This window comes from Juglans microcarpa x Juglans regia, chromosome 3S, assembly GCF_004785595.1.
Source record: "Juglans microcarpa x Juglans regia isolate MS1-56 chromosome 3S, Jm3101_v1.0, whole genome shotgun sequence".
NCBI lineage: Eukaryota > Viridiplantae > Streptophyta > Magnoliopsida > Fagales > Juglandaceae > Juglans > Juglans microcarpa x Juglans regia.
In genome coordinates this window covers 13,100,425-13,125,246 of record NC_054599.1, presented here as the reverse complement: position 1 = coordinate 13,125,246, position 24,822 = coordinate 13,100,425, and the positions used below count along the sequence as shown (strand labels likewise).

General features: G+C 38.9%; 1 protein-coding gene across 5 annotated transcripts in view; it reads right to left on the bottom strand.

Moving 5' to 3' along the window:
- Nucleotides 1-23,813, bottom strand: part of LOC121257168 (DNA repair protein XRCC2 homolog) — a 41,993-nt gene extending 18,180 nt beyond the window's left edge. For 4 of the 5 annotated variants that reach the window (XM_041158077.1, XM_041158076.1, XM_041158080.1 and 1 more), the window contains exons 1-4: nt 23,552-23,813; nt 23,212-23,362; nt 20,389-20,549; nt 17,631-17,701 (exon numbers count right to left, since the gene is read on the bottom strand). In XM_041158077.1, coding sequence (XP_041014011.1) covers nt 17,631-17,701; nt 20,389-20,549; nt 23,212-23,362; nt 23,552-23,743 — 575 coding nt within the window. In that variant the 5' untranslated portion in view covers nt 23,744-23,813. Of the gene's footprint in view, nt 1-17,630; nt 17,702-20,388; nt 20,569-23,211; nt 23,363-23,551 lie in introns of all 5 variants that reach the window. The other variant, XM_041158078.1, reaches the window with a different exon arrangement.
- Nucleotides 23,814-24,822: the final 1,009 nt, after the last annotated feature.

Sequence of the window (24,822 nt, the reverse complement as noted above, 5' to 3'; positions counted from 1 at the left end):
CTATTTTATGGGTCCAAATTGGTTTTTAACGGTTATCAAATTTTTTCCAACAAACTTGTCATTGTAGTTAAATTTTTGAAATGGGCTCTGCCTCAACCGAGGGCCCACGCTGGTTTTTTTTTTTTTTATTAAACTGGGAGACCCAAACAGTTTATTTTAAAACTCCCCACCTCTTTCCGTTAGTCATAAGCATTCACGTATCTAAGGTATTTATTCACTCTCTTGCACTTGCACGTCTCCTACGGCTCTAGGGTTTTCTTTTTACGTTTAGTCACCTTTATATATATATATATATATATATATACATACTTTTTGCAAAACACCAAGCCGCAGCACCATAACTCAGTTTCTTCACACCGTCTGAAAATCAGCCCAACGCCTCCACCACGCATGTACATTTGCAGCATGCTTACACTACGGCTCAGCCTCCGTCAAACCCTCCACCAAGTTCCAGCCCCTGCTACCCTCTTCAACCACCACTCCACTGCCACAAACGAGACAGCCGAGACACAACTTGGCGTCATTTTCCGTGGTGTTGCTGCATCAGAAAAACCAACGCCCATGTGCACGCAGCCAAACGGAAACCACCTCGTGCGAGTTTTCCCCTGCACGACGAAAGCCACTAGCCATTGCCCAGCCCCATATGAAACCGTAAGCCACCGATAGTCCAGCAATGAATCATCCCCAACCCCTTGAAATACTCTATTTTCTATACCAAAAACAGAGCATCCCGAACGCCTCCTCCCTCTGCCACCAGGCACCACCAAGCGACACCAGCGGGTACAAGCCACTTTCACCACCCAGAAACTCCTCCGTGCCTAGCCCACACGAGACCGGCAGCCGCCTGCATAGAGAGCCGAAGACCCCTGTTTTTACTCCTCCATATTTGTTCCTTCACGGTTGCTCTCTCTCTCTCTGTCATTGCTTAGCTGCCTATCATGTTGCCGAAACCACCCCAGCCGCCTCACCCAGCCTCTTGCCGCCGCGTCTCTTTGCTCCATGCCCAACATCATTTTCGACGAAGTGCTCAGGTGGCACAGTTTTCCTTCTCACGTAAGCCTTTTATCCTCTTGTATTGTTCCGTTTTCGGTCCTTCCCAATTGCATACAAGTTTTCCTTTAATTACTAAACTACCCTTAAATCATTTCTAAGTTGAGTAGCTTCCTAGAAGCCCTTTTGATTAAATTACAATTTGTTTTTAAAAGAGTCCAAGCTGCCATTGCAAAATCTCTAGAATATAGTGTTTCTTGAATTGTCTTTCTTATATAAGAGAATAAATGAAGTTTTAATTGTATTTTCAAATGTTTAAAATTTTAGTTTAAGTCGTTTGAATAAAATTTTGACTACCGATATTTTTTTAAATGTATTATTCGAAAAGGTTAAGTGCTCATCGATGAGTATGAAGAGTAATGTTTTAAGACACTGGGTTATGAGAATTTTAGAGTTTTGGAAAAAAATAGGTTATTTTAGTATTTTTGGCTTAAATATTGACATAAATGGTTGATTGAAAATTTACGGAAGTACATGAAAATTTTATAGGTGACAATTGATTTTCGTTCAGTACTGCTGTGGAGAATTTCTGATAAGCTAAGAAGTTCAGGTAAGCAGGGTTCCTATGCTAAAATTTGCATAAAATAAAATGAGTTGAGGTTGATTTTTTATAAAATATACTAAAATATACATGTTTGGTTATGAAAAGAAATTTGAACTACCTCAGTTATTTGTTCCGCATTACTCATGAGATTCTATTTAAGAAGAAATTATTTTCTGTCATGACTGGTGTAGACATGAGCTTATTTTTTACATTCTGTTTCTGAATTTTGAAAAAGAGAGCGAATATGAAATTTTGTGCATAAATTATGTTTTGTGATATGATTTTGTTCTGTTCTGATAATTTTCTGTATTCTGATATGATATGATGTGATTTCTGAAAACCTCTGGCGTAACACTGTTTCTGTTTCTATTCAGTTCTGACCTTACCACGGGTGTAAAACTGTGGCTTCTGTTCGGGTTGGTTCCAACTTTTATGTTTCTAGTGCACCCACTTTGGAGACAAAGTGATTTTCTGCGTGGTCTTTCCTATATGCACACTCGAGGCTCCGAGAATGAATAAGGGGAAGATTTACATTCTGTTTCTACTCGGTTAGCTACCGGGGTTTGTACAACCCTACCACGGGAGTTAAACATGGTATCTGTTCTGATATGATAAGATAAGATGTGATGTTTCAGTTGATGCTATGCCAAAGGGATTTTAATTATGAATATTTTTGAAATTTCGCTCTGATATTTTTGATAAAATGTTCTAACGCTGCATTTTGAAAACAAATACTCTAATTCTACATTCTGAAAGAAAATATTTTGTTTTGCATTCTGAAATCTGTAAATGTTCATGTTTACACACTAGTATATGGCATCTGCTTACTGAGTTGTTGATAACTCACCCCCTTATCTCCACAATATTTTTCAGATAATTTTGATGCCTCAGCTAGAAATCAAGAGTAAGGTTTGATGATCATAGAAGAATAAATGTTAGAGGGTACAAGTTTTTTGGAGAGTTTTATTTAGTAGGTTTATGATGTTATGTTATTTGATATTTGGAGTCATAGATATTTCTAAATATTTATGGAGTTTTTAAATTATTTCATTGAGGTTTTTATTTAGTGTACTGGTGGAGGAACATAATTTTTTTGATTTGAATAAATATGGATTTGTATTTTTTTTGGAAATATTGGAGTATATTAATATGTTTTGGAAGATGGAGTTAGGTTACAAGAGATAACTCTCTAACCCCTACGGGACCAGGGCGTTACACGACCACCATATAGCCACCCATAGAACCTGCCAACAACCTCACAGCCATGGTAGGAACCCATGTCTTGTGGCCCATGGTCAAGCCACTAGCCAAGTCAAGACGAGGTTGGACAATCCCAAAACAGGCCCACGGGCATGCCATGGGGCCTGCCTTCACATGCCCAGGATGCCCAAGGAAGTTGGTGACCAAACCAGCCCATTCAGCATGGCCAACGCGCACAGCAAACGCAGCCCAGCGCGCACAGCACGCATGCCGCGCGCGCACGCCTCACCAGCGCCCCGCGCGCGTACACCTCGCTCGCGCCCACGCTCGCAGCGCCCCAACACCAGCGCGGGCACGTCTCACCCGCGCTCCGCGCGTGCAGTGCCCTGAGCGCACGCCTAGCCCGCGCACGCCCAGCGCGCGCGCGCCCCAGCGCCCAGACCAGCTCAGGGCCCTGTCAGCCAACCTAGCCCACCCATGGGCTCATGCATGCCATGGGTCAACTTGGCCCATGCCAACTATGTTAATTTTTATTTAATTATTTATTTTCCAATGGACCTATTGGGGGTTTCCAACTTGTTATCCTTATAAATAGGACCCTTAGTCTTTGCATTCACATCTTTTGGCAAATTCCCTAGTGGGTAGACTTTTTGTTCTTGAGATCATATTTCGGTGCTAGAGCACTTGGGCTTTTTGGGTGCAATTCGTGAATCCCAAAGAGAGGATCACACATTGCAATTCGTGAATAGGTGTGGTTCATTCCATCTATCTTGTTCTTGCAACTTGGTGCAATTCGTGAATCCAAGTTGTGTTCATCAATATATGAGGTTTATTTCAATTATTGTGCAATCCTTGAATCAATAGTTGAAGTGTTATCTTGTTCATCCATTATCTATCCTTGTCCATATATGTTCTTCATCTTGTTCATATATTTTCTTGCATATCAAAATATCCTTAAATCATAAAAAGAGTTCATATTCTTTGTTGAATCCATTCATTCATAGTGTTCATCCATTGTTCATTGGTGTCATCCATTCAATCTAAGCCATACACAAATTTCGACCATCATAGAGTTTGTCATCCTTTCCATAAGTTTGTCAAACTTACCATAAATTGTTCCCTCCATCAAACTTGCCCTAGCCGAAACACACTCCCAATTTGAATTCAAATTCAAATTTCAGCAATCACTTGCCTTATTTGAATTTGCCCTAGCCACCCATTCCACTTGCCAAACTTGTGTTCTTATAATTTAGGAACCCTAGTTGATCCAAACACTTCACCATTCTTGGCCAAATCCTTTCCAAATTGAGTTCCTAGATTTTAGGAACAACTTCCTAGAATCACTCTCTAGCCTTGTTCGGCCAACCCTAGCCGACCACATCCTTACCCCAACTCCAAAATCCTAAACACAAACCCTAGCCAACTCCATCATCTTAACCCTTGACCTAGCCATCCATCAAGAGTCCTCTTTGGCAACTTCCTTAATTCAAGGAAAGTTGACTCAATCCAATCTAATCCCTAATTCTAGGAACTTCCTTAGAATCACTCCATCCCTCCAATCACTCATCCAATTCCTAAAATCCCTCAAGGCTCCCTAAGGTGATTCCTTCCTTTTAGGAGACTTGACTTCATCCAATTCAAATTCAAATTCAAATCTCCCTCATCACTCAAAGATTCCTTCCATCTTTCAAACTTACCATATCCATTCCTAAGCCAACCAAACCCTAGCATCATCCTAAGCTCAAACCCTAAACCACCTCTTGCTAATCTCGAAATCCATCTTAGCCACCCCACAAAACCCTAGCTACACTACACCATACTTACCCAAATCACCATCCAAGTGGCCCAAACATCAAGGGTAAACCTTAGGCCATTCCCATTGCATCACACACCCATAATCCTAAGCCAATCTTCCAAGACCACGCCTACCCTTCTTCTTCATAGTCCACGGCAACCCTAGTTGCTTCCAACTCGAATCATAACCTCATTTCATCCGTTCCACCCTAGCCTCCATCATCTCGGCACTTCACTCAAGAACAAATCTAGCCACCCACATTGATTTGTCTTAGCCTAAACACTTAGCCTACTCAAATACATCATCATTCCATCACCCAAACACCACCATTTTGTGGAAGGCCAAGCAAGTTGGCAAGGTCACTCGGTCGTCATCTTCACCAAGGCAAACTAGTGGACCTTAGTGTTAGGGACAAGACCGGGGTCCCTAAGCACCCATAGACGCTGTCAACCACCACAGAAAGTGTCAACTGGCACAGAAACAACACTCACAACTCCAAAGAACGCCGACAGCCACCAAAGTGATGAGCCTAGAAGTCAAAAACACCACAAACGTGTGAGAGAACACTTCAGGGAACACCACAGCCACCAAAAACCAGACAAACATGCGAGAATAGAGAAGGAAAAAAAATTTCCTATCATCGCACCTCATTCTCAAGGATAAAGACCACAGAGAAACAATAGTCAGAATAGGGGCTCCGGTACCATGTCAATTGGTCTAAATGCCCTTTACTCAGGGTTTTCATTCAATTTATAGAAGAGGATATACAAGCTAAGCACGACTAATATGCTTTACAAGGCAAGAATTTACAGCCTTATTTTCTACTATTTACAAGCCAGCCATAAAAGAAATCATCCCTAAAATATGACAAATCATATCCCATAGTATCCTAAAATATATCTCCATAACAAGTTCTTCCAATGAATGCTCTTTGTCTTCAAACATTAGGTCATTTCGCTTCTTCTATAGGCACTACAGAATACATATCGGAACCATTTTCCACACTGCTAAGATTTGTGGAAAAACTAATAGATTGGTCCAACTAGCCATGAGCTCAATCACTGTGGCAGGCATCACCCAAGCAAGATCTAACCTATTGAACACTTCATTCCATAACATTCTAGCGACCTCACAATGCAACAAGAAGTGATCCATAGTTTCACCATTTTTCCTACACATTCAACACCACTCTAATATGATCACCCTTCGTTTGCATAAGTTGTCCAAAGTCCAGAACTTACCCAATGTTGCTACCTATAATAAAAATGCCGCTTTAGGAGGCGCCTTATTTCACCAAATCCTTCTCCATGGGAACTCAATATTTTGTGGTTGTGTGAGAGTCATATAAGAAGACTGAACTGAGAATATACCTCTACCGGTGGGTATCCACCATATCGTGTCAACACCTTGTGTTCTCGGTATCATGGTGTATAGAAGACCAAAAAACTATTCAATATTGCCAACTTCCCAATCTTGAGGTGCCTTGGTAAAATTCACATTCTATTGGACTAGGTCCCTAGAGAACTCCATACAATCAACCACTGATGCATCTTTCTCATGTGTAATTCTAAAAATTGAAGGGAAAGAATCCTTTAGAGCATGATCTCCACACCATCGATCAGTCTAAGGCTGCATTTGAATGTTGAACTGAGTTGAGTCGAGTTGAGATGATAAAATATTGTTATATAATATTATTTTTTAATATTATTATTATTTTAAGATTTGAAAAAATTGTAATGATGAGTTGAGATAGGTTTAGTAACCAAACAAAGCATAAAATTTTATTCTAGACCCATTACCCAACACAAGCTGAGTTTGCCTAACAAAAATCCCCCCACCCTCCTCTAATGTGTTTCCAAATTCTAACTCCATAAGCCCCATCAACTTCTATACAGCACACCCCCCCCCCCAAAACATAACTCCATACTTTTATGCTACTTTGTTTAATTTTCTTATTTATTAGAGTTTTTATTTATTTAGTTTATTTTTATTTAGAAATAAATAAATTGATGGTCATGGGAATTGAGGAGGAAACTTTTCTTTTCGAATAAACAAAAATTCCCTAAAAAAGTTCCTTTCTCGAATTTTCTGTAACACCCTTCAATATTTGGAACATAATTTCTGCTAGAGAACTCCAAAAAGGGCGATCTGGGTATCAACGGAAAGCTAAGAGAAAACCCAACAACTTTCGTGTTGAAGACTTTCCCAAAGAACGAACATCTCAATAGAGAAAATTGAGCTTCGAGTCAGCGGCAGAAAACTGCCTACTTTTTATAATCTTGTTTTGGGAAACAACAGGGAGGTGAAAAAGTGATCTATGGAGGACGACCAGAGCCTTGTGAAAGAGGATTTTTGTTTCACTATTACAGAGGAATTCGAAGTTTGGAAAAAGAAGAAGACAGAGGCCGAATTGAAGTTTGTCGATGATTGAGATTCTCGATCTACATACAGTTTTCTTCTTAACTCTTTCATCTTCTCTTTGCATAATTTTCATTTTAAATTTCAGAATTATTATGATTTGTTTTGATTCTAGTATGATCTAATTTTATTGCTAAGGCTACGATATAGCCTCTCCATGAAAATTCTGAATCTTATTTTTATGTGATCATAATTTTATTATTCCTTTTGAGTATACATCATCGAATTTAATGCTTTCAATTATCTAGCCAATAGTTGAGTGATTTGTCGTCCATGTTAATTCGAGAGATGATGCATGTAATTTAGCTTCGTATGATGTATGCCATGAATTAAACGGAAGACAGGAATGTGTCAACGTGATTTGTGCGGCTTTTATGCGAAATATTATTAATCTTAATTTACTCAAATGCTTTTAAATTCACATAGACATATCACGGGTTATCGTATGTTGGGTAATTCTGATTCTACTCAAGAGAGAATCTTAGATAAGTTAGAATATTTTTTCATCAAATAGGATGATAATTGATTGGTTGCATGGTTAGGATTTGGGATTGGATTGATTAGATGAGCCGGATGTCTTAGTGTTTTCTTCTTAGGTGAAATATTGTTCTTTATTAAGTGTGTGGTCAATTCTTTATTTGTTGATTTAATTTTATTTGTTTTCATTTTTCAAATTCAGAATCCACCACTTTTCTTTATTTTCAAATAATTTAGAATCAGAACAATTTCAATAATTAATAGGTAAATAGTCATTGTGGATTCGACATCTTTCTTTATCACTATATTGTTACGATTTCGTATACTTATCAAAAAAAAAATATATTGTTATGATTTCATGCACTAATGAATTTTCACAACAATCACCAACTTCCATAAGGCTTCTGGTTCCATGATGTATCTCTACATCCAATTCCCAAGTAAGACTCGATTGAAAATCTTCAACTTTCTAATACCCAACCCACCAGAGGAGACTGGAGAGCAAACTTTATCCTACTTGACTAGGTGAAACTTGAATTCATCTCCTAACTCACTCCACAGAAAATCATGATAAAGTTTCTTGATGCGTTTTGCCACACTTCCTAGGATTGGGAATTCAGATAAAAAAGTAAGTTGGCAGATTAGAAAAAGTACTTTTGATTAGAGTGATCCTGCCACCTTTCAAAAGATACACTCTTTTCCAACCTACAAGTTTGCATTCAATCTTCTCAATAACTGTATCCCAAATCAATACAAACCTTGCAGCTACCCCCAAGGGAAGACCAAGGCAATTCATGAGGAGAGAGGAAACATTACATCCAAGGATATTAGCCAACTTCCGGATATTGCGAACATTACCCACTGGTACCAAGTCGATTTATAATAATTCACTTTCAACCCTGATACCGCTTCAAAACACAGTAATAATACCTTCAATGCTTGAATTTTGTTTTATGCTGCCTCACAAAAGATCAGTGTATCATCTGTAAACAATAAGTGAGATATAATAATGGAGCCCCTAGTAGGATTACCAATTGAGAAACCATCAATAAATCCATTGTTCAGCAAGGCTAAAGTCATTCTGCTAAGTGCCTCCATAACAATAGAAGTGGGGATAAAGGTCTCCTTGTCTTAGACCTCAGGAGCTGTTAAAGAAACCATTTGGGCTGCCATTCACCAAGACTGAAAGTTTTGCCATTGAGATGCATCATCTAATCCACGAACCTACTGAAATATGACGTGGCGTAGGGATCTTTTTCTCTCTATGGTTTGGAGGTGCTTAGAGCTTCACTATGGCTTTAGCCGCCGGCCGTCTGCCTCCCACGGCAGGGCTGGAGGCTGGAGATCCCACAGTACAGGAATGGACAAACAGATCATTGCAGCGCACTAAACGTGCGCCTATCACAGGTGCAGCTTTTGTGGATGTGGTGGCTGTGAATCCTCAGTTGTTGCCTGAGGTGCTTTTACCTCCACGGGAACCTAGATTTCAGGATGACACAATGTTTTTCATGTTTTCGAAGACTAAGATTCAACAATCTACAGAGCCTTTTCGATTCTCGATGGTGTTGAAATTTCTTCGCCGACGGCCTTCACTCAATAATATTCGTGCACTTATAAAAAATCGTTGGGGGTTGAGATCGATGCCGGTGGTTGGGAAATTGTGTAATCCACAGAATGTGTTGGTACGGATGGCAAAGGAGGAAAATTTTATTAGTGTAATGGAGAGAGGGAATTCCAAGATTCATGGAAGCCCTTTTCAGGTTTCTCACTGGACCCCGGATTTTGTCAAAGATGAGGATTCCCCGTGGGTCCCCGTTTGGATCACTTTGTTGGGTTTGCCTCTTAATTATTTTCAGGAATCGATGTTACGGAGCATGGGGAATGGTATTGGTCGATACCTAAAGAGGGATAACGCCACGGCGTCTGTGACTTGTCCGGAGGCCACGCGAATTTGTGTTGAAATAGATGTTTCGCAGCCTCTGCGGAAATCATTTTGGTTGGGTCCCCCGAGCCATTTTCAGGAGGTCTTTTTCGAATCAACCCTGTCGTATTGTGTTTTTTGTAGGAAATAGGGTCATGTTGAGGCTCGGTGCTCAGGAGGGAACGTCCTATGGATGGGAAAAAAATAAATCCTCACGGGTTGGCGCAGGAGGATAGAAAAAAGAAGGCTAAAAACAATATGTGGAAGGTAGTGGGTAATCGTAATGGTGAAATGACCAGTAATGTGTCAGAGAAGATGATGGGTGAGTCTTTGAAAACCAGAAGAGAGGCTATTCTCGAGTCCATCAAGTTGAGAAAAGAAGGGTCCAGCGGGAAGGTATCTGATGTCTGGTACGTCTCCCGGATGGGAAAATGTTTAAGGCGCGTATGGAAGAATCTAGAGATGAATCGGCAAAGGTGATACATTTAGAGGCAGTGACGGTTCAGGCTAGTGTTGGGCCTATGAGTGGAGAGGAATTAGAGGATCACGTTTCAATGAAAGGGATGTTGCATAATAGGCAAATTGGTTTGAAATTACAGAGGCGTATTGTGAGGGGAACGACCAGGAAATTCGGCAAAATTCAAAGCCAAGAAGTCATTTGCACCTAGTGGATGAAGCTCTAGAATTTGAGTTAGGTGTGCTGGGAGATAAGGATGTTTTTTATGTGGAAGACTTGCATCACGTGGACCTTATATCCAAGGCTGGGTCTGAGGGTAAATTTGAGGAGGAGTTGAATGAGTTAGCGGCAAAATCTTTTGATTCCGATCCTGACATGCATGTCCCGTTGAAAAAAGTTAAAAGTGCTACGAAAAGAAAATTCGATTGTGGTATTAGAGCGTCGCACTCGCTCCAAAATATTTCTTTAGTTTTTTTATGCAGATTCTTACCTGGAATATTAGGGGAATTCTTTCGTCGAAGAGTAGACTTCAGCATATTTTAAATAAAAGTCGCCCTTCTGTGGTGGCCATTTTAGAACCATTGTTAAATTCTAATAAGTGTAGTAGATGGGCACGTTGGATGAAGTTCCCTAATTGTTTCAATAATGCGGAGGTAGGTGGTTGGTTTGAATTGATTTCATTGTCGAATCAAGCTATTAGTGGCTGGTTTGTTCATGGGAATTGTCGGGTGCTTGTTACCTTCATGTATGCTAGTTGTTTTCAGGCTAAAAGAATGGAATTATGGGAGTTTCTAAAGTCCCAAAATCCTTGCAGGCTTCTGTGGTTCATTGGGGGGATTTCAATACTATTCGAGCTGATAGTGAAAAGATGGGTGGTCTCTTGCAGGCCCCTCGGGCAAAGAGGGAATTTAATGAATGTATCCATGAATGTGCGCTTGTGGACCTACCTTGTGTAGGTAATTGGTTGTCGTGGTGTAATGGAAGGAGAGGGGGTAAAAGAATTTGGGCTAGATTGGATCGAATTTTCGTGAATTTGCAATTCTTGAATTAGTTTGGAGATGTTACGGTATCGTATCTGCCCAGGACTTCTTCGGATCATGCGCCGATGTTGGTGCAGCTCATCAGAGAAAGGGTGGGTGTTATTCAGCCTTTCAAGTTCCTCCACATGTGGGGATCTCATGAGGGCTTTCTTCCTTTAGTGCAGGCAGTTTGGACTGAAGGCGTAGATGGGTGTGCCATGGTATGCATAAGTACGAAGCTTAAAAGGCTATGACGTGCTTTATGTATGTGGAACAAGGAGGTCTTCGGTCAGGTGGAAGTAGAGCTAAAAAATTACAAGGATCACATTACTGAGCTGGAAGTAGTATTGTCTCATACTTACTCGAATCAAACTGAGCAGGATTGGCTGAGTTGTAAACAAGAACTTTTACAATGGGTACATAGAGAAGAAGTGATGGCCTGCCAAAAGTCACATATTAAATGGCTGGCTGAGGGGGATGCTAACACCGGATTTTTTCATGCTTCAATGTAGCTCAAGAAACAGAGCAACAAAATTGATAGAATGCGAATTGAAGATGGACGCACGTTGGACTCAGAGGAGGTGGTACATGAAGCGACAGTTGGTTTTTTCCAGCATTTGCTTTCGGTGTCACCAATTGAGAGAAATTTGGAGAAGTTGGAGTTGGTTCAGCCATGGTGTCCATGGAGGAAAACGAGGTCCTGTGTGCCGCACCTACTATGGATGAAATAAAGAAGTCTCTATGGTCTATCCCAACTGACAGTAGCCCGGGTCCGGACAGTTTTTCGACAAGTTTTTTCATGATGGCTTGGGACATTGTGAAAGATGACTTGTTGGAGATGGCTAAAGATTTTTTTGAAGGGCAGCCGATTTCCACTTTCTTTGGAGCTACAAATTTGGTACTCATTCCGAAAGTTGATGAGCCTTTGGGCTTTGGGCAGTTTCGACCGATTAGCCTTTGCTCAGTTGTCTGTAAAATTATGTCAAAGATTATGGTCTTTCAAATGGCGCAGATTCTAGACAAAATTATCTCCCCTGAGCCTGCAACATTTATACCAAGTAGAAGCATTTTTGAAAATATTTTGTATTGTTAAAGACTGATATGGCCAAAGCGTATGATAGAGTTAATTGGAACTTTCTTTTAGAGATCATTCTCCGGTTGAGTTTTTCTGAAAAGTGGCATAATATTGTTTTTAATGTTGTCTCCTCCCCTTGTTACTTGGTGATATTAAATGGATGCCCCAAAGGATTTTTCAAGCCGTCGCGTGGGCTAAGACAAAGTGATCCGCTTTCTCCTTATTTATTTATTTTATCGAATGAGATCCTTTCTCGGATGCTTCATAAAGAATTTAGTTTGGGTCAGATTAAGCCTTTCCATCCTGGTGGAGGTACTTTGATTTCTCATTTGTTACATGCAGATGACATTCTGATTTTTGCTAATGGGGGCAAGTCATCTATTTGGAATCTTATGGGAGTATACAAGTATGAAGTGATGTCTAGTCAATTGATTAATCCGAGCAAGTCATCAATGTTTTTTTCATCCCCTATTTTGGCTGGCCGGAAAAATGAATTGAAGGTTATTTTGGGATTTGAGGAAGGAAGTTGGCCTTATACATATTTGGGCATCCCTCTAATTGTAGGGAGAATGACAATCCGAGTGTTCGATTCGCTCTTGACAGAAATTCAAAAAAAGTTGGTAGGATGGAAGAGTAAGATTCTTTCCTTTGGAGGTAAAATTGTTCTACTCAAACATGTTTTGAATAGTATGCCTATACACATGCTTTCGGTTTTGAATTTACCAAAAGGCGTGATATCGGGGATAAGGAGGATTTTCTCAAATTTTCTATGGGGTTCCTCATTGGAAAACAAAATAAGAAAGTGGATCTCTTGGAGTAAAATTTGTGTGCCGGTGGAAGAGGATGGGTTGGGTATTCAGGATTTGCATGAGGTTCAATCATCCTTACTTATGAAGTTTGCATGAAAGTTAATTAATGATAAATCGATGTGGTCAAATATTTTCATTAACAAATACATTGGTAATTCTCACCTCTATTCAGTGACAAATCTTAACAAAGGGTCTCGCTTCTGGAAAGGGATAATGGAGCTTATGCCACAGGTGTTGAATAATTCACGGTGGATCATTCGGGAAGGCCATGTGAATTTCTGGATGGATAACTGGGTAAGGGAGCGACCGTTAATCACTTATCTTCTTGTTATTGGTGATTTGAAATTGCAAGTGGCGGACATTATTACGTGTACGGGACCGAACCTTCATGCGTTGCGGGAGAGAGTTCCGGAAGAAATTGTAACGTTGATTTGTGATGCTGGATTCAAGCTACGTTCAGGCGTGGATAGGTGCGTATGGAAGCCGACAACCAGTGGAGAGTTCACTACTAAATCTACTTGGAGTTTGATCCAACAGCATGGTGAAATATGCCCCTAGAAAAAATGGCTAAGGAAGAATTGGCTTCCAAAGAAGTGGTCTTTCTTTGTTTGGCGAGCTAAGAGGAAGGCAATTCTGGTGGATAACATTATTCAACAGTTGGGCATTCCTATTGTTTCTAAGTGTGAGTGTTGTGTTCAGCCACAAATGGAGTCTTTGAATACATTTTATGTGGGAGTGGAGGAGCTCAAAAAATCAGGAAATTTCTTACCGAATGAGAGTTCCACATATCCAGAATTAGGAGGGAATGATGAGTTTCTATTGGCAACGTGCATCCATGTCCACACAGGTTGGCTGGCTTCGAGGGATGCTTCCGATTGTTATTTCATGGGCGTTATGGAGGGCTCAATGTGTGGCAAGAATGGAAGGTATGGAATTTAATCCTAATGTTATTATTCGATCTGTTAAAATTGTCAATTAGAGAATTGTTGAGTAAGATGGAGAAATTTCAGTCCATAAGCACCCATGAGAGGACGGTCCTGGAGGACTTAGCGTGCCCAATTCTTCCGGTTGCTACAAAGACACTAAAACTTATTGCATGGCGTCCACCGGCGAGAGGGCAAGTAAAATTGAATGTAGATGGCAGATCTTGCGGTAATCCGAGAGACTCAGGTGGAAATGGCATTATTCGAAATTCTCAAGGTGGAGTGGTGGTGGGTTTTGCTCATTCATATGGGCATGCTACTAACAACATCGCTGAATGTAAAGCTCTACTTGATGGGCTTTGATTATGTAAGCAATTGGGCTTGAGAGACATTTTGGTTGAGTCAGAGTCGATGGTCATAGTTGGATGTTGGCTACGGGAGTGCAAATATTGGTTTCTTTGGGATTTTTGAAAGGAAATTGTAGCCATTGTTGGGGAGTTAAATGTGTGTTTCGGCACATTTTTAGAGAAGCTAATATGGTAGCTGATTTTTTAACTAAGCAGGGGTCACACAGGGATAATTTTCAGTTTGAAGACAATACTTCCATTCAAGGCCCTATCCAGGGAATTATTGGTATGGACAAACTTGGCATTCCGTATCTTAGACAAGGGTGATGAATTGGTTTTGGGGGGTATTTTGTTGGGGTTTTGGGGTTTTTTTTTTACCTGTGGGCTCCTTGTTCTCGGGGGTTATATTTTTTGGTATTTCTCTGCCATAAGTGAGGGTTTTCTTGATAAAAATTGGGAATGGGTCACTCTTGTACATGTGACCTCGGCTCTTCTTTTAAAAAAAATAAAAAAATCTAATCCACGAGCACCATTTCACCCGAAACCCACACCTCCCAAACAAATAAAGTAGGAACTTCCAATTAACATGATCATATGCCTTATCGATGTCTAATTTGCATAGAATCCCCGGTTGTTCAGATTTTAGTATACTATCTAGACATTCATTGGCAATGAGAACTGAATCCAGAATTTGTCTACCTTTCACAAATGCATTTTGGGGTTTTGTAATGATTCTCCCCAGGGCCTCCCCTAGGCGATTTGCGAGCACCTTCGATAAGATTTTATACACCCCATTCACGAGGTTAATATGCCAATAATCATTCACCTCCAATGCCCCAAACTTCTTGGAAATAAGTGCAATAAATGTGGCACTGAGACTTTTCTCAAACTTCCCAACCGAAAAGAATTCATGCAACACTCTCATTCAGGGGTTTGTTTGGATTGAGAAATACTCTCAATCCGTCTCGTTTTATATCAACATTACAAAGTTCCACAAAAAATACAATAAACAATTCAAATTTTTCAAATCTCAATTCAACTTTTTCAAATTTCAAAATAATAATAATATTAAAAAATAATATTCTAACAATATGTTATTCAACTAAAACTAAAACTATCTCATATCGTCTTACTATCCAAACAACCTATAAATCCTCCCTCACCACATCCCTACATGTCTGAAAAAATCACATGAAAAAACCATCTGAGCCTGGTGCTTTACCTTTGACCATTATCCTTAACACGCTACGAACCTCCGTCTCCTCAAAGGGCCTCTCCAACCACAAGGCTTGCTACGTATCAATGGACTCAAAAGCTAGTCCATCGAATTTTGGCCGTCATCCCACCTGCTCACAAAGCAATTGTTCAAAAAAGTCAGTAACATGCTTGCTAATCACAAGAGCCTCCACACAATCCCTGCCATGTATTTTCAACATCTCAATGTTGCTAGTTCTCCTATGAGAGTTGGTCATTCTATGGAAGAACTTTGTACTTCGATCCGACAAGTCGAAGTCAGAGTCAGATCAAAGGCTATGTGAATCAGAGTAGGAGTCGGAGGTAAGGCAGCCCAACTCCGACATTGTCGATGCTCAGCCCTAACCACCTCCTTCCCTTTGCATACATACTATACCTAAGGGCTTAAGAACCATTACTAGGTAACAGAAACAGTCGAGCCTCTTATAGAAGATGCAAACAGGGTAACAGAAGATAGTACTTCCCCTCTTGAGGAAGCAGGCACGGTAAATGGGTAAGGATTGTCGAGGGGTGGAGCAAATACAAGCAACGTAGATGGAGGGGAGGAACTTGTATTGGTAATAGATGGAGGGGACAACAACCATATAGCTGTCGAGCAACCATTTGGCAAGAAGGAAATTCACGATTTATCATTGGTGCCTTGTGTGGGGGAAAATTTTGAATTGTCGTTGGTGCCTCGTGTGGGGGAAGGTTTAGAGTCGGGAGTGCAGTCGGGAATTGTGGTTGGGGACAATGTCGTTCCCCTGGTTTCTCTTCCTCTGATTAACGATATAGCGGGTTCAACATCGGATTGGATTCTGAATAAAGATAACGGGTTTCTACAAACCCTGGGGCTTTCATATGGAGAACATGGAGAATATGAAGACCAATTTAAAACACTACTCACTGCAATTGAGGCGAGCCACGTGCTTGAAACCAAATCTAAGTTTAAGAAAAGCAAGGAGTTAAATAATCTTTCATGGGCAATCAACTACGACGCTACAGGAGCTAGTTCAAGTCGAGGGAAGGCTAAAGGGAGGGCTTTCGAGTAGAGGTTTTTACATAATCTATGGGCTGGGGTCGGGGAGGTGTGTTACATTCCCTTTCAGACTTGGTGTATTTTGGGTAGGTTTTCATGGGCTTTTGGGTCATTAGGGGCTCTCTTGTTTGGGCTAGGTATTTTCTTGTATACATCCAGTGTACTTGGTTACACCTATTGATATATATATAATATTATTACTCATAAAAAAAAAAAAAAAAAAAAACCATTACTAGCTTCTGGCCATTACCATAAGTTTCCCTACCGCTAGTGCCTCCACCCCTATGTTGTCCCCTGGACTATACCAACGCCTCCCTACACAGCTAATGCTGAGAATTGAACTTCATCCCCAATAACCTCTCCAAAATCCCAACTCCATTATGTTTCACACCTTTTTCCTCCGAGATGAGGTCCTTCATCACATCTACCAACCTCCTCCAGCCCCCTCCCTCCACATCTTCTAGAATGAAGATAAAGTTACGCCTTCCGCCCCCACCATATTCCACCAGTGCCATATATTTGTCGCGAGTATTTGAGCACCTCTGTGCTATGAAGCTTCTATCACCTTCCTTGTCGTAGCATACAACTTCATCCCACCCCTCAGGCATTCCTCCAATACTCTAATAAACCAGTGTAACATTGTTTTCCCCAAATCTTCCAACTCCTCTCTGTTATGATCAAGGAGCCTCCCTCCCTAATCAAGACAAAGTCTTTTTTATTCAATAACTAACTTTTTCGGGACTCCCATTATACTCGAACTTACCTAAACTCACTGTGCCACCCACTCAGTCTCTTCTAAGTTCGGTTTTTTATCAAATTAAATAATTATTTTTAATTACAACATAAATTATTTTCTTAAAGTTAGTATATGTTAATTATTTAGAATATTAGCACACACTTGATTAGAACTAATTGAAGATATGTTATTTTATATAGGTGACGAGCTTCGTGATTAAATTATTGGATTAGCGCTACAAGGTAAGTGACATGACTATACACTTCTTAGTATCGTAAACTAATTCTTTAAATTATAGGTGATGACGACATACTACACTGATGATGATAACCACAAAAATTATAGAAATTAAAATAATGATTATAGTAATGAGCTAAAACTCGAGAAGCTTTTAAAGTGAAAATTGTAGCCCCACCCACATAAAAATAAAAAGAAAAACTAATCACTTCTAAAAATTAACCAAGCCTAACAATGTAACATAAACTGCCAAGAAAAATATAAACCCCCGAAACTTGAATTGGTAATGCCATTAACAAAATCCTTGAAAAACAATGCAGATATGTAATGTTCCATATTAGAAAACAAACCTGTCGATCATGAGTATATGAACACTAATGCCATGCAGTTCTTGTTCCTTCCGAATCCGATAGTGCAATGTCTATAATCAGGAAAGTTAAAGAACAGAATCTATAAGATCTTCCACAGTAAATAGAACCAAAATAAATGCAACAGTTTTAAACAGGAATATGGCATATAAATTGTTTTAGGAAGTAAATAATTCTTTAAAAATAAATGTAATCATGCTAGTTTAATTATCATATGCTTCTTTTTGGCATGCACATCTTAAAGTAATATCTGCCATTGCTAACATGGTGGATGATGCTTTTCTAAAGAGAAATTCTTCTAGAAAAGAAACGGAAAGAACACCTCTAAAACTTTTCGATTTGATTTTTTATTATTGTTACTATTCTGCCATCTAATCTTAAGGGAACCCCTTTTTGTTTAATACAATGACCTAAAAAGGAATTGATAGTTCAATGAGCTGGAAGGTTTACAGGCAGCAGATTGGCACAAAGTGGTCCTTCATGCCAAAAAATGACAGGGACGGATTATAGATCAACTAAGGCCTCGTTTGTTTTGCCAAACACTCTCATCTCATCTCATCTCATCTAATCATTACAATTTTCTCAAATTTCTACACAAAATAAAATAAACAATTCAACTTTTTCAAATCTCAAAACAAAAATAATATTTAAAAAATATATACTAACAATATTTTATTCAACTTTTAATTTTTATCTCAACTTATCTCATCTCATCTTATCTTATCTCATCTCTGAAAACAAACGAGGCTTAAGTGCTCATGGCTTTTAATAAAACTTCACATTTACTAACTTATTGGCAAGTGTATTCCAGTGAACTACAATGTGCGTGCATTTCATTTTCATCAACATTAATATATAAAGAATTATAATTACTTGCCTAATAAAGTGCAAAAGGTCATAAGAACAAGTTTATGCTCAGATATCACCATTGAGTTTGAAACTCCCATCAACAAGCATCTTTGTTGTAAGACACTTTATTCTATCTCCAGTGAGCAAGATCAAGCAAACACGAGGGCAGAAGTGATGTTGTAAAATGACAAGAAAAATAGATTTGCTGTCCAGGGCCTTTGAATAGTACTCATCACCAGTAGAAATTATAGGGATTTATGGAATATGATTTTTAGGGTTGGCTGAGGTTTAAAAGGAAGCCTTACTGAGATGTGATTGTGACCCACAATTCAAAGAAAGTAGAAAATGAGAGGAAAGGAGTAATAAACCTTGTGGTCTAACAAGGACCTTCTAGGAGTCTCAACGTGGGCATTCTAGGAATCTCACTTATAATAACTTTAATGGAGTCATACTATTAAAGGAAGCAACATAAGCTGAAATTTCACTGATCAAAGTAATATCTAAGCGTTACAAGACCACAAGATTATTTCAGTAGCGAAGTTTGAACATAATCCATTAAGTAAAAGTGAATCTCATGATGGCTTTCAAAATCCTCAAGATTGCTTACCGCAGGAAGAAATTTACTTAGAGAAATAAACTGACCACTTCTTAAAGGCAAGCAGAATGAGCTTGATCTCATGCTTGGATGAGCCTCAAAATTGCTGGATGAGATCAAGTTTACATCTTGCTATGTTATCCACAATGGTACCTTTTTTCAAAGAATATATTAAATGCTTCATAGCATTGTATCAGTGACATGATAGCATGCTTTACCAATGAAAATTTACACTTAATTTGACAGTGAACTTTTGCAGATCTGCATATGGAAGAGAACTGATTCTCACCTTCAAGCGCTATGACACACTCAAAACCACGGTGTTGGAACAAACTTTAGAGAATAACAGCAATGGCATGTGACACATTGAATAGTAGAAGGTAGGTCAACAAGTCCAGGAACTATTAGTGACAAATGACATCGTTCCCTAAAAGATTATGCAGTCCACATATATTAAATTTCACGACATATTTGATGCAAAATTCATATATATCTAAATGCTATTTTTATCCATGGTAGAGGCTTTGTGTACTGGTTCTCATCATTCATTCTCATCTTATTCCCCCTGTTTTGCATTTTTAGATTTTGGAGCATATTTTTTTCAAAGTTATGTGATGTCTTGTCCTTCTTTGCTATGCTTTCCTTCCATTCATTCTATTGAATAATTATCTGATCTTGCTTTCCCTTATTTTGTTATTGGAGGAGATATATTGAACCATCTCACTCTTTTTGGACAATTCGGAATATGATCAACGAACCCAACAAAGTTGAGTTTTATTTTTAATGGGTTTTTCTTTTCTTTTAGAAAAAGTATTATATGGGCATCTTCGTGAAGGCAAAAATTATTTGTCAAATTGGGCAGGCTCAAGGTATATCCTAATATGTTCATATTATATTTGACTTCTAGCAGCACATAACTTTCAGTGTAAATTGACCTATCAAAAAGAAACTTTCATTGTAAATTCTAATATCTTAAGTAAATCAACTTTGACTTCCACATAAAGTAAATGGAGGCAGTTACCAAATAATTACTATGAGGTTATGATAATTTTCCTCCAATGAAGCACGAACTATTGAGGGAGCATAATTTTATCATTATTCCTGCTCCAAGGAGCATTATTTTTCACTTTATATCTCCTAAGCTGTGTGGATCTATTCTTGGCCTCTAAGTTTATGGGAAACTCAAAGAGTTCTTTTTTTTATATTTAGAAAACTCAAAAAAATAACATGAGCATGAAAAACAGAAAAATTATTTAGAGATAAAAAGGATAAAAAAATAAAGAAAGATATCCTCACCTTGAGAGTGGCAAGAAACTGAAAACTATCATAACAGCGAATGAACAGGAACCGTCTCATGCACAAAGAATATAATTCCTCATCATAAGTAGGACTCTTTTTGGTATCATTGTTCCATAAGTCAAAATCCATGTGCTCCTGATCTATTTTTTTTAATGATCCTAAAACATTCAAACAAAACTACAGCAAATTAAATTATTACTTGCTCAAGTTCTATATGAATAAAGAGATTGAAAAACTTATTTTTGTTCGAGGAAATAAAATGAAATCAGGATTCCTATATCATGTGTAACAGTAGCTACAGTCCTTTTCTATGACTGCATAAACAGGCCAAATAAACTTCAGATGCCAATGCATTCCTCTTCCAAGCATCCGAACAATTGGCCAGCATTGAATTCTCATTCTTAACAATGGAGAATAAGGAAAAGAGTGAACAATTGTTTCGCATAGCTTCATACACTATATGTAGTACAAAGCAAGGTGATAACAAAGCATATAGTTGACCCATTTCTAAAGTTCCTATTTTCAGGTTGCAACGGCATTTAAAATAGATACTGTGTTTGGCCCTTTCACTCGGATAACTTTGCTTATTATATGGTGCATCAAAAAGACAAATAAAGGGTTCCTCCTACCAAGAACTCAAGGGATTAAAGGGTATGGAGGAGGAGAGGGACATGTCAAAAGTGGAGAGGTCTAGGTAAAACTCAACTAATTGCAGAACTTGAGTGAGTTTCTTTGTTCGAGGATATATCTTGAAGACCAAAATGAGACCTTATCATTGAAGGAGGGTGTTAAATGCACCAATTTCTTCCGGATGGCTAATTCGCATAGGAGAAACAATGCCATAGAGATGTTAATGATGAATGGTGTGCCTACCTCTAACCTCCCTGAGATCTTGGATCATATCGCTCTACTACAAGAAAATGATTTCGGAAGAATTCTCTTGGAGATTGAACATGGACTTGTTTTTTATGCTCTAGATTCACAAGAAGCAAGGGGGGCTCGAGATGCCTTTTGAAGAGGTGGGGTGGAGATCCAGAAAGTGTTAAGAAGTATGGCAAGTGACAAAGCTCCAGGCCCGGATGGTTTCTCTATGGCATTCTTTCAAACATGTTGGGAAGTGATCAAACAAGATATCATAAGGGTCTTCCATGAATTCCATGAAAATGTCAAGTTTGAAAAACTCTCAATGCAACCTCTCATTCCCAAAAGACTAGGTGTGATACAGATAAAAGATTATCATCCCATTAGCTTGGTGAGTGGGATGGACAAAATCTTTCGGAAGTCTTGCGAATAGATTGAGCATGGTGGTGAAGAGTATATCATAATCTCAAAATGTCTCTATAAGAGGTAGAAGAATTCTTGAGGGAGGAAATTGAAGATATGATTTCTTTGTGTCCTACAAAGAAAGAGAAATTCACCGTTCACTCATTTTTACCAATCCCTTGCTACTCATAACTCAAGTCCATTTTTTTGAGTAATCTATGAATAGAAGTGAAATGATTTTAAGTTAAAATGTTTTATTAGCTTTTGGAAAATGAGAGAAAGAATTGAATAAAAATAATATAAAGTTAAAATATTGTTAGAATATAATTGTTTAATATTATCTGTGTTTTGGGGTTTGAATTATTTTTTTGTTTTGTTTGAAAGTTTGTTAAAGTTGTAATGATTAGGTAATGATTAGATGAAAAATTTGAAAATTTTAAATTGAAAAGTATGTGTTTGAGTGATGTTGGTAAGGAAATTTTGAGATGAGATGAAATGAGATGGGATGTGTTTCCCAAACAACCCCTAAGGCTCCACTAAAAGCAGTATTTTTCGTAAGGATGGCTTCTTGAGGGAAGATCGTTGCCTTAGATAATGTAAGGAAACATCAAATCATTATCATGGATTGGTCTTGTATGTGCAAAAAGGGTGGGGAGTGTTGATCATCTACTACTTCATTGTGAGATTTCCATGACCTTGTGGAATGAAATATTTGCTAGGATAGCTTGGGTGATGCCGAGAAGAGTAATTGATCTTCTCGCTTCTTGGAGATGCCTTCAGGGCAATTCACAGATCATAGAAATCTGGAAGATGGTTCCAATGTGCCTATGGGTGGTGCCTTTTGGGGAAGGGGAATGATAGAAGCTTTGAAGATCGTGAGCGGTCAATGCATGAGCTTAGAACTTTCTTTTTTAAAACTTTATTCCATTGGACTTCTGTAATAGATTATAGTGGTATGAACTTGCAAGAACTTCTTGTATCACTAAATCACCTAGCATAGGTGATGCCCTTGTTTAAGTGTTGGACCATGTCAGTGACTATGTAATTTTTATTTTTTCAGACAAAATGTCAGGTAGTACCATGAGTATAAGAATTGGAATACTATATCAGGTGAAACTGATGGTGCAATAAACTATACTACAAATTTGCAGTTAATATGCTAAGAAAAATGCTATTCATCATCACCATCATACTTTCATCATCCTCTGATGTGGCATCAGATGAGTGGCAGATAAATAGGTTTCCAACCAGTTCATACCTCGTAGAATGGTGAGAGGATGGTCAATAGTATAATTCATATGATGGTGTAATAAACTATACTACAAATTTGCAGTTAATAAACTAAGAAAAATGCTATTCATAATCACCATCATACTTTCATCATCCTCTGATGTGGCATCAAATGAGTGGCAGATAAATAGCTTTCCAACCAGTTGATACCACGTAGAATGGTGAGAGGATGGTCAATAGTATAATTCATAAGCTAAAGTATGGTATCTCCTAGCCATGGATTTACCCTTTTATAGGAAAACAATGGAAGGTGGCACAGATTCTTACCATTAGATTCCCCATTTATTCGATGCTTCAGCATTTTAGAAAGGCGCAAAATATCAAACCGACAGTCCAAGTCAATGAACATTACCAAGCGGTCGAGGCCTCCATAGTGCACCCCATTCCACTCTTTAGGAAGAACACAACTCACTGCAGCCTACAAATATCTAATTATGGAGAATATCATCGGAGTAATAATCACAAGTTGAGTTGAATTAAGCTTCAAATATGCAATCAGTATAATTCTTTTTTCTTCTAGCGTTTATTATCAATAGGATGATCATAGACCAGTTATAGTACAAAAATATGAAAATAATGAAGATAAGAGGAAATCATTATCTGGGACCTGAATCAGGATGTGGGTTTTGGCAGAAGGAGAAGTGCCGACAAGCTCAACCACATTACCGACGCGTAGGGGAACCCTATGAAGTGGGGGAAGAAGCAGCAAGGGTCGCGCTGTTAAAACCCTAGCGAGCATCGTTTTGGCACTCTCGTTCCGATCGATCCATTCTCTGGGGCTGCCCACCACTTTTTCCATTTTTTTCCCTTGAAACTACTTCCAGACGGCTATGGGCGGGAGTCTGTGGGAACAATATTAACACATCACATTTGGTGAAACAAATCAATGCATGTTCTTTTTTATTATATAGGAAATACACATCATTTCATTTCATAAAGAAGTTATATCTGTAACTCAAATTACAAGTCAAATTAACTTATGTTATAAGCTTTCTCGTACACAAATATCTTTACGACATGCATTGTCTGAACTTAAAAAAACTCTTAAAAGAGAATATCAATCTCTGTATAAAACAGAGGTAAAACCAACCCGCATCCACACTCCATCCTCCAATGGAGAAGAAGTAAACACTACACTCATCCTCCAAATCGGAGGAGGGCGAAACCATTACTGGTATTGAAATAAGTCCAATAGCCTATTTCACTTTATTTTTCCTACAAACAAAAACCCAACAAACAAACACCAACAAAACACAACGACATAAAATTGAAATTACAAAAAACAAAAAACAATAGAATCGCGAAAAGCATAAAAGGGAAACACTGGTGGCGTGTGTATGCTCTAGGAAGGAGCCAATCAGTCGATCATGACGGTGCCCAAGTCATTGGGCCCTAAGCTGCCACGCATGGCATCAACGGAAGGTGATTCACGGTGGTTCAAGTGCGCCATGCGTTTGCTTTAAACCGCGCGTCAGTGTAAGGCCCCGTTCCGAATGGCGCCCAATCCAATCGACTGCAAGATCAACGGGTGAAGATTCTCCCAATGGTACGCGTGTAGGAAGATGGTCACGGGAGAAGCTCGAATCGACTACCCTCCCTTATTCGGCCAAAAAAAAAGGGGGAAAGAAACCAAAAAACCACTGGAAAAGCAGGGCCGGCAATAGATAGGGAGGAGATGGAGAGGAAGAAGGAGCTGAAGCTCCTCTTCCCCCAGCTGGGTTCGGATGAGAGAAGGTTTCTAGAGAGAGAGAGAGGCTCTGATTTTATAGAGAGGGGGGCTAAAAATTGAAAAGACCGAATATAAATCAAGGCATGTTCAGTATCACCTTTTTTAAGATACAACATTTTCAAACTAATCATTAAAATTAAAAACCAATG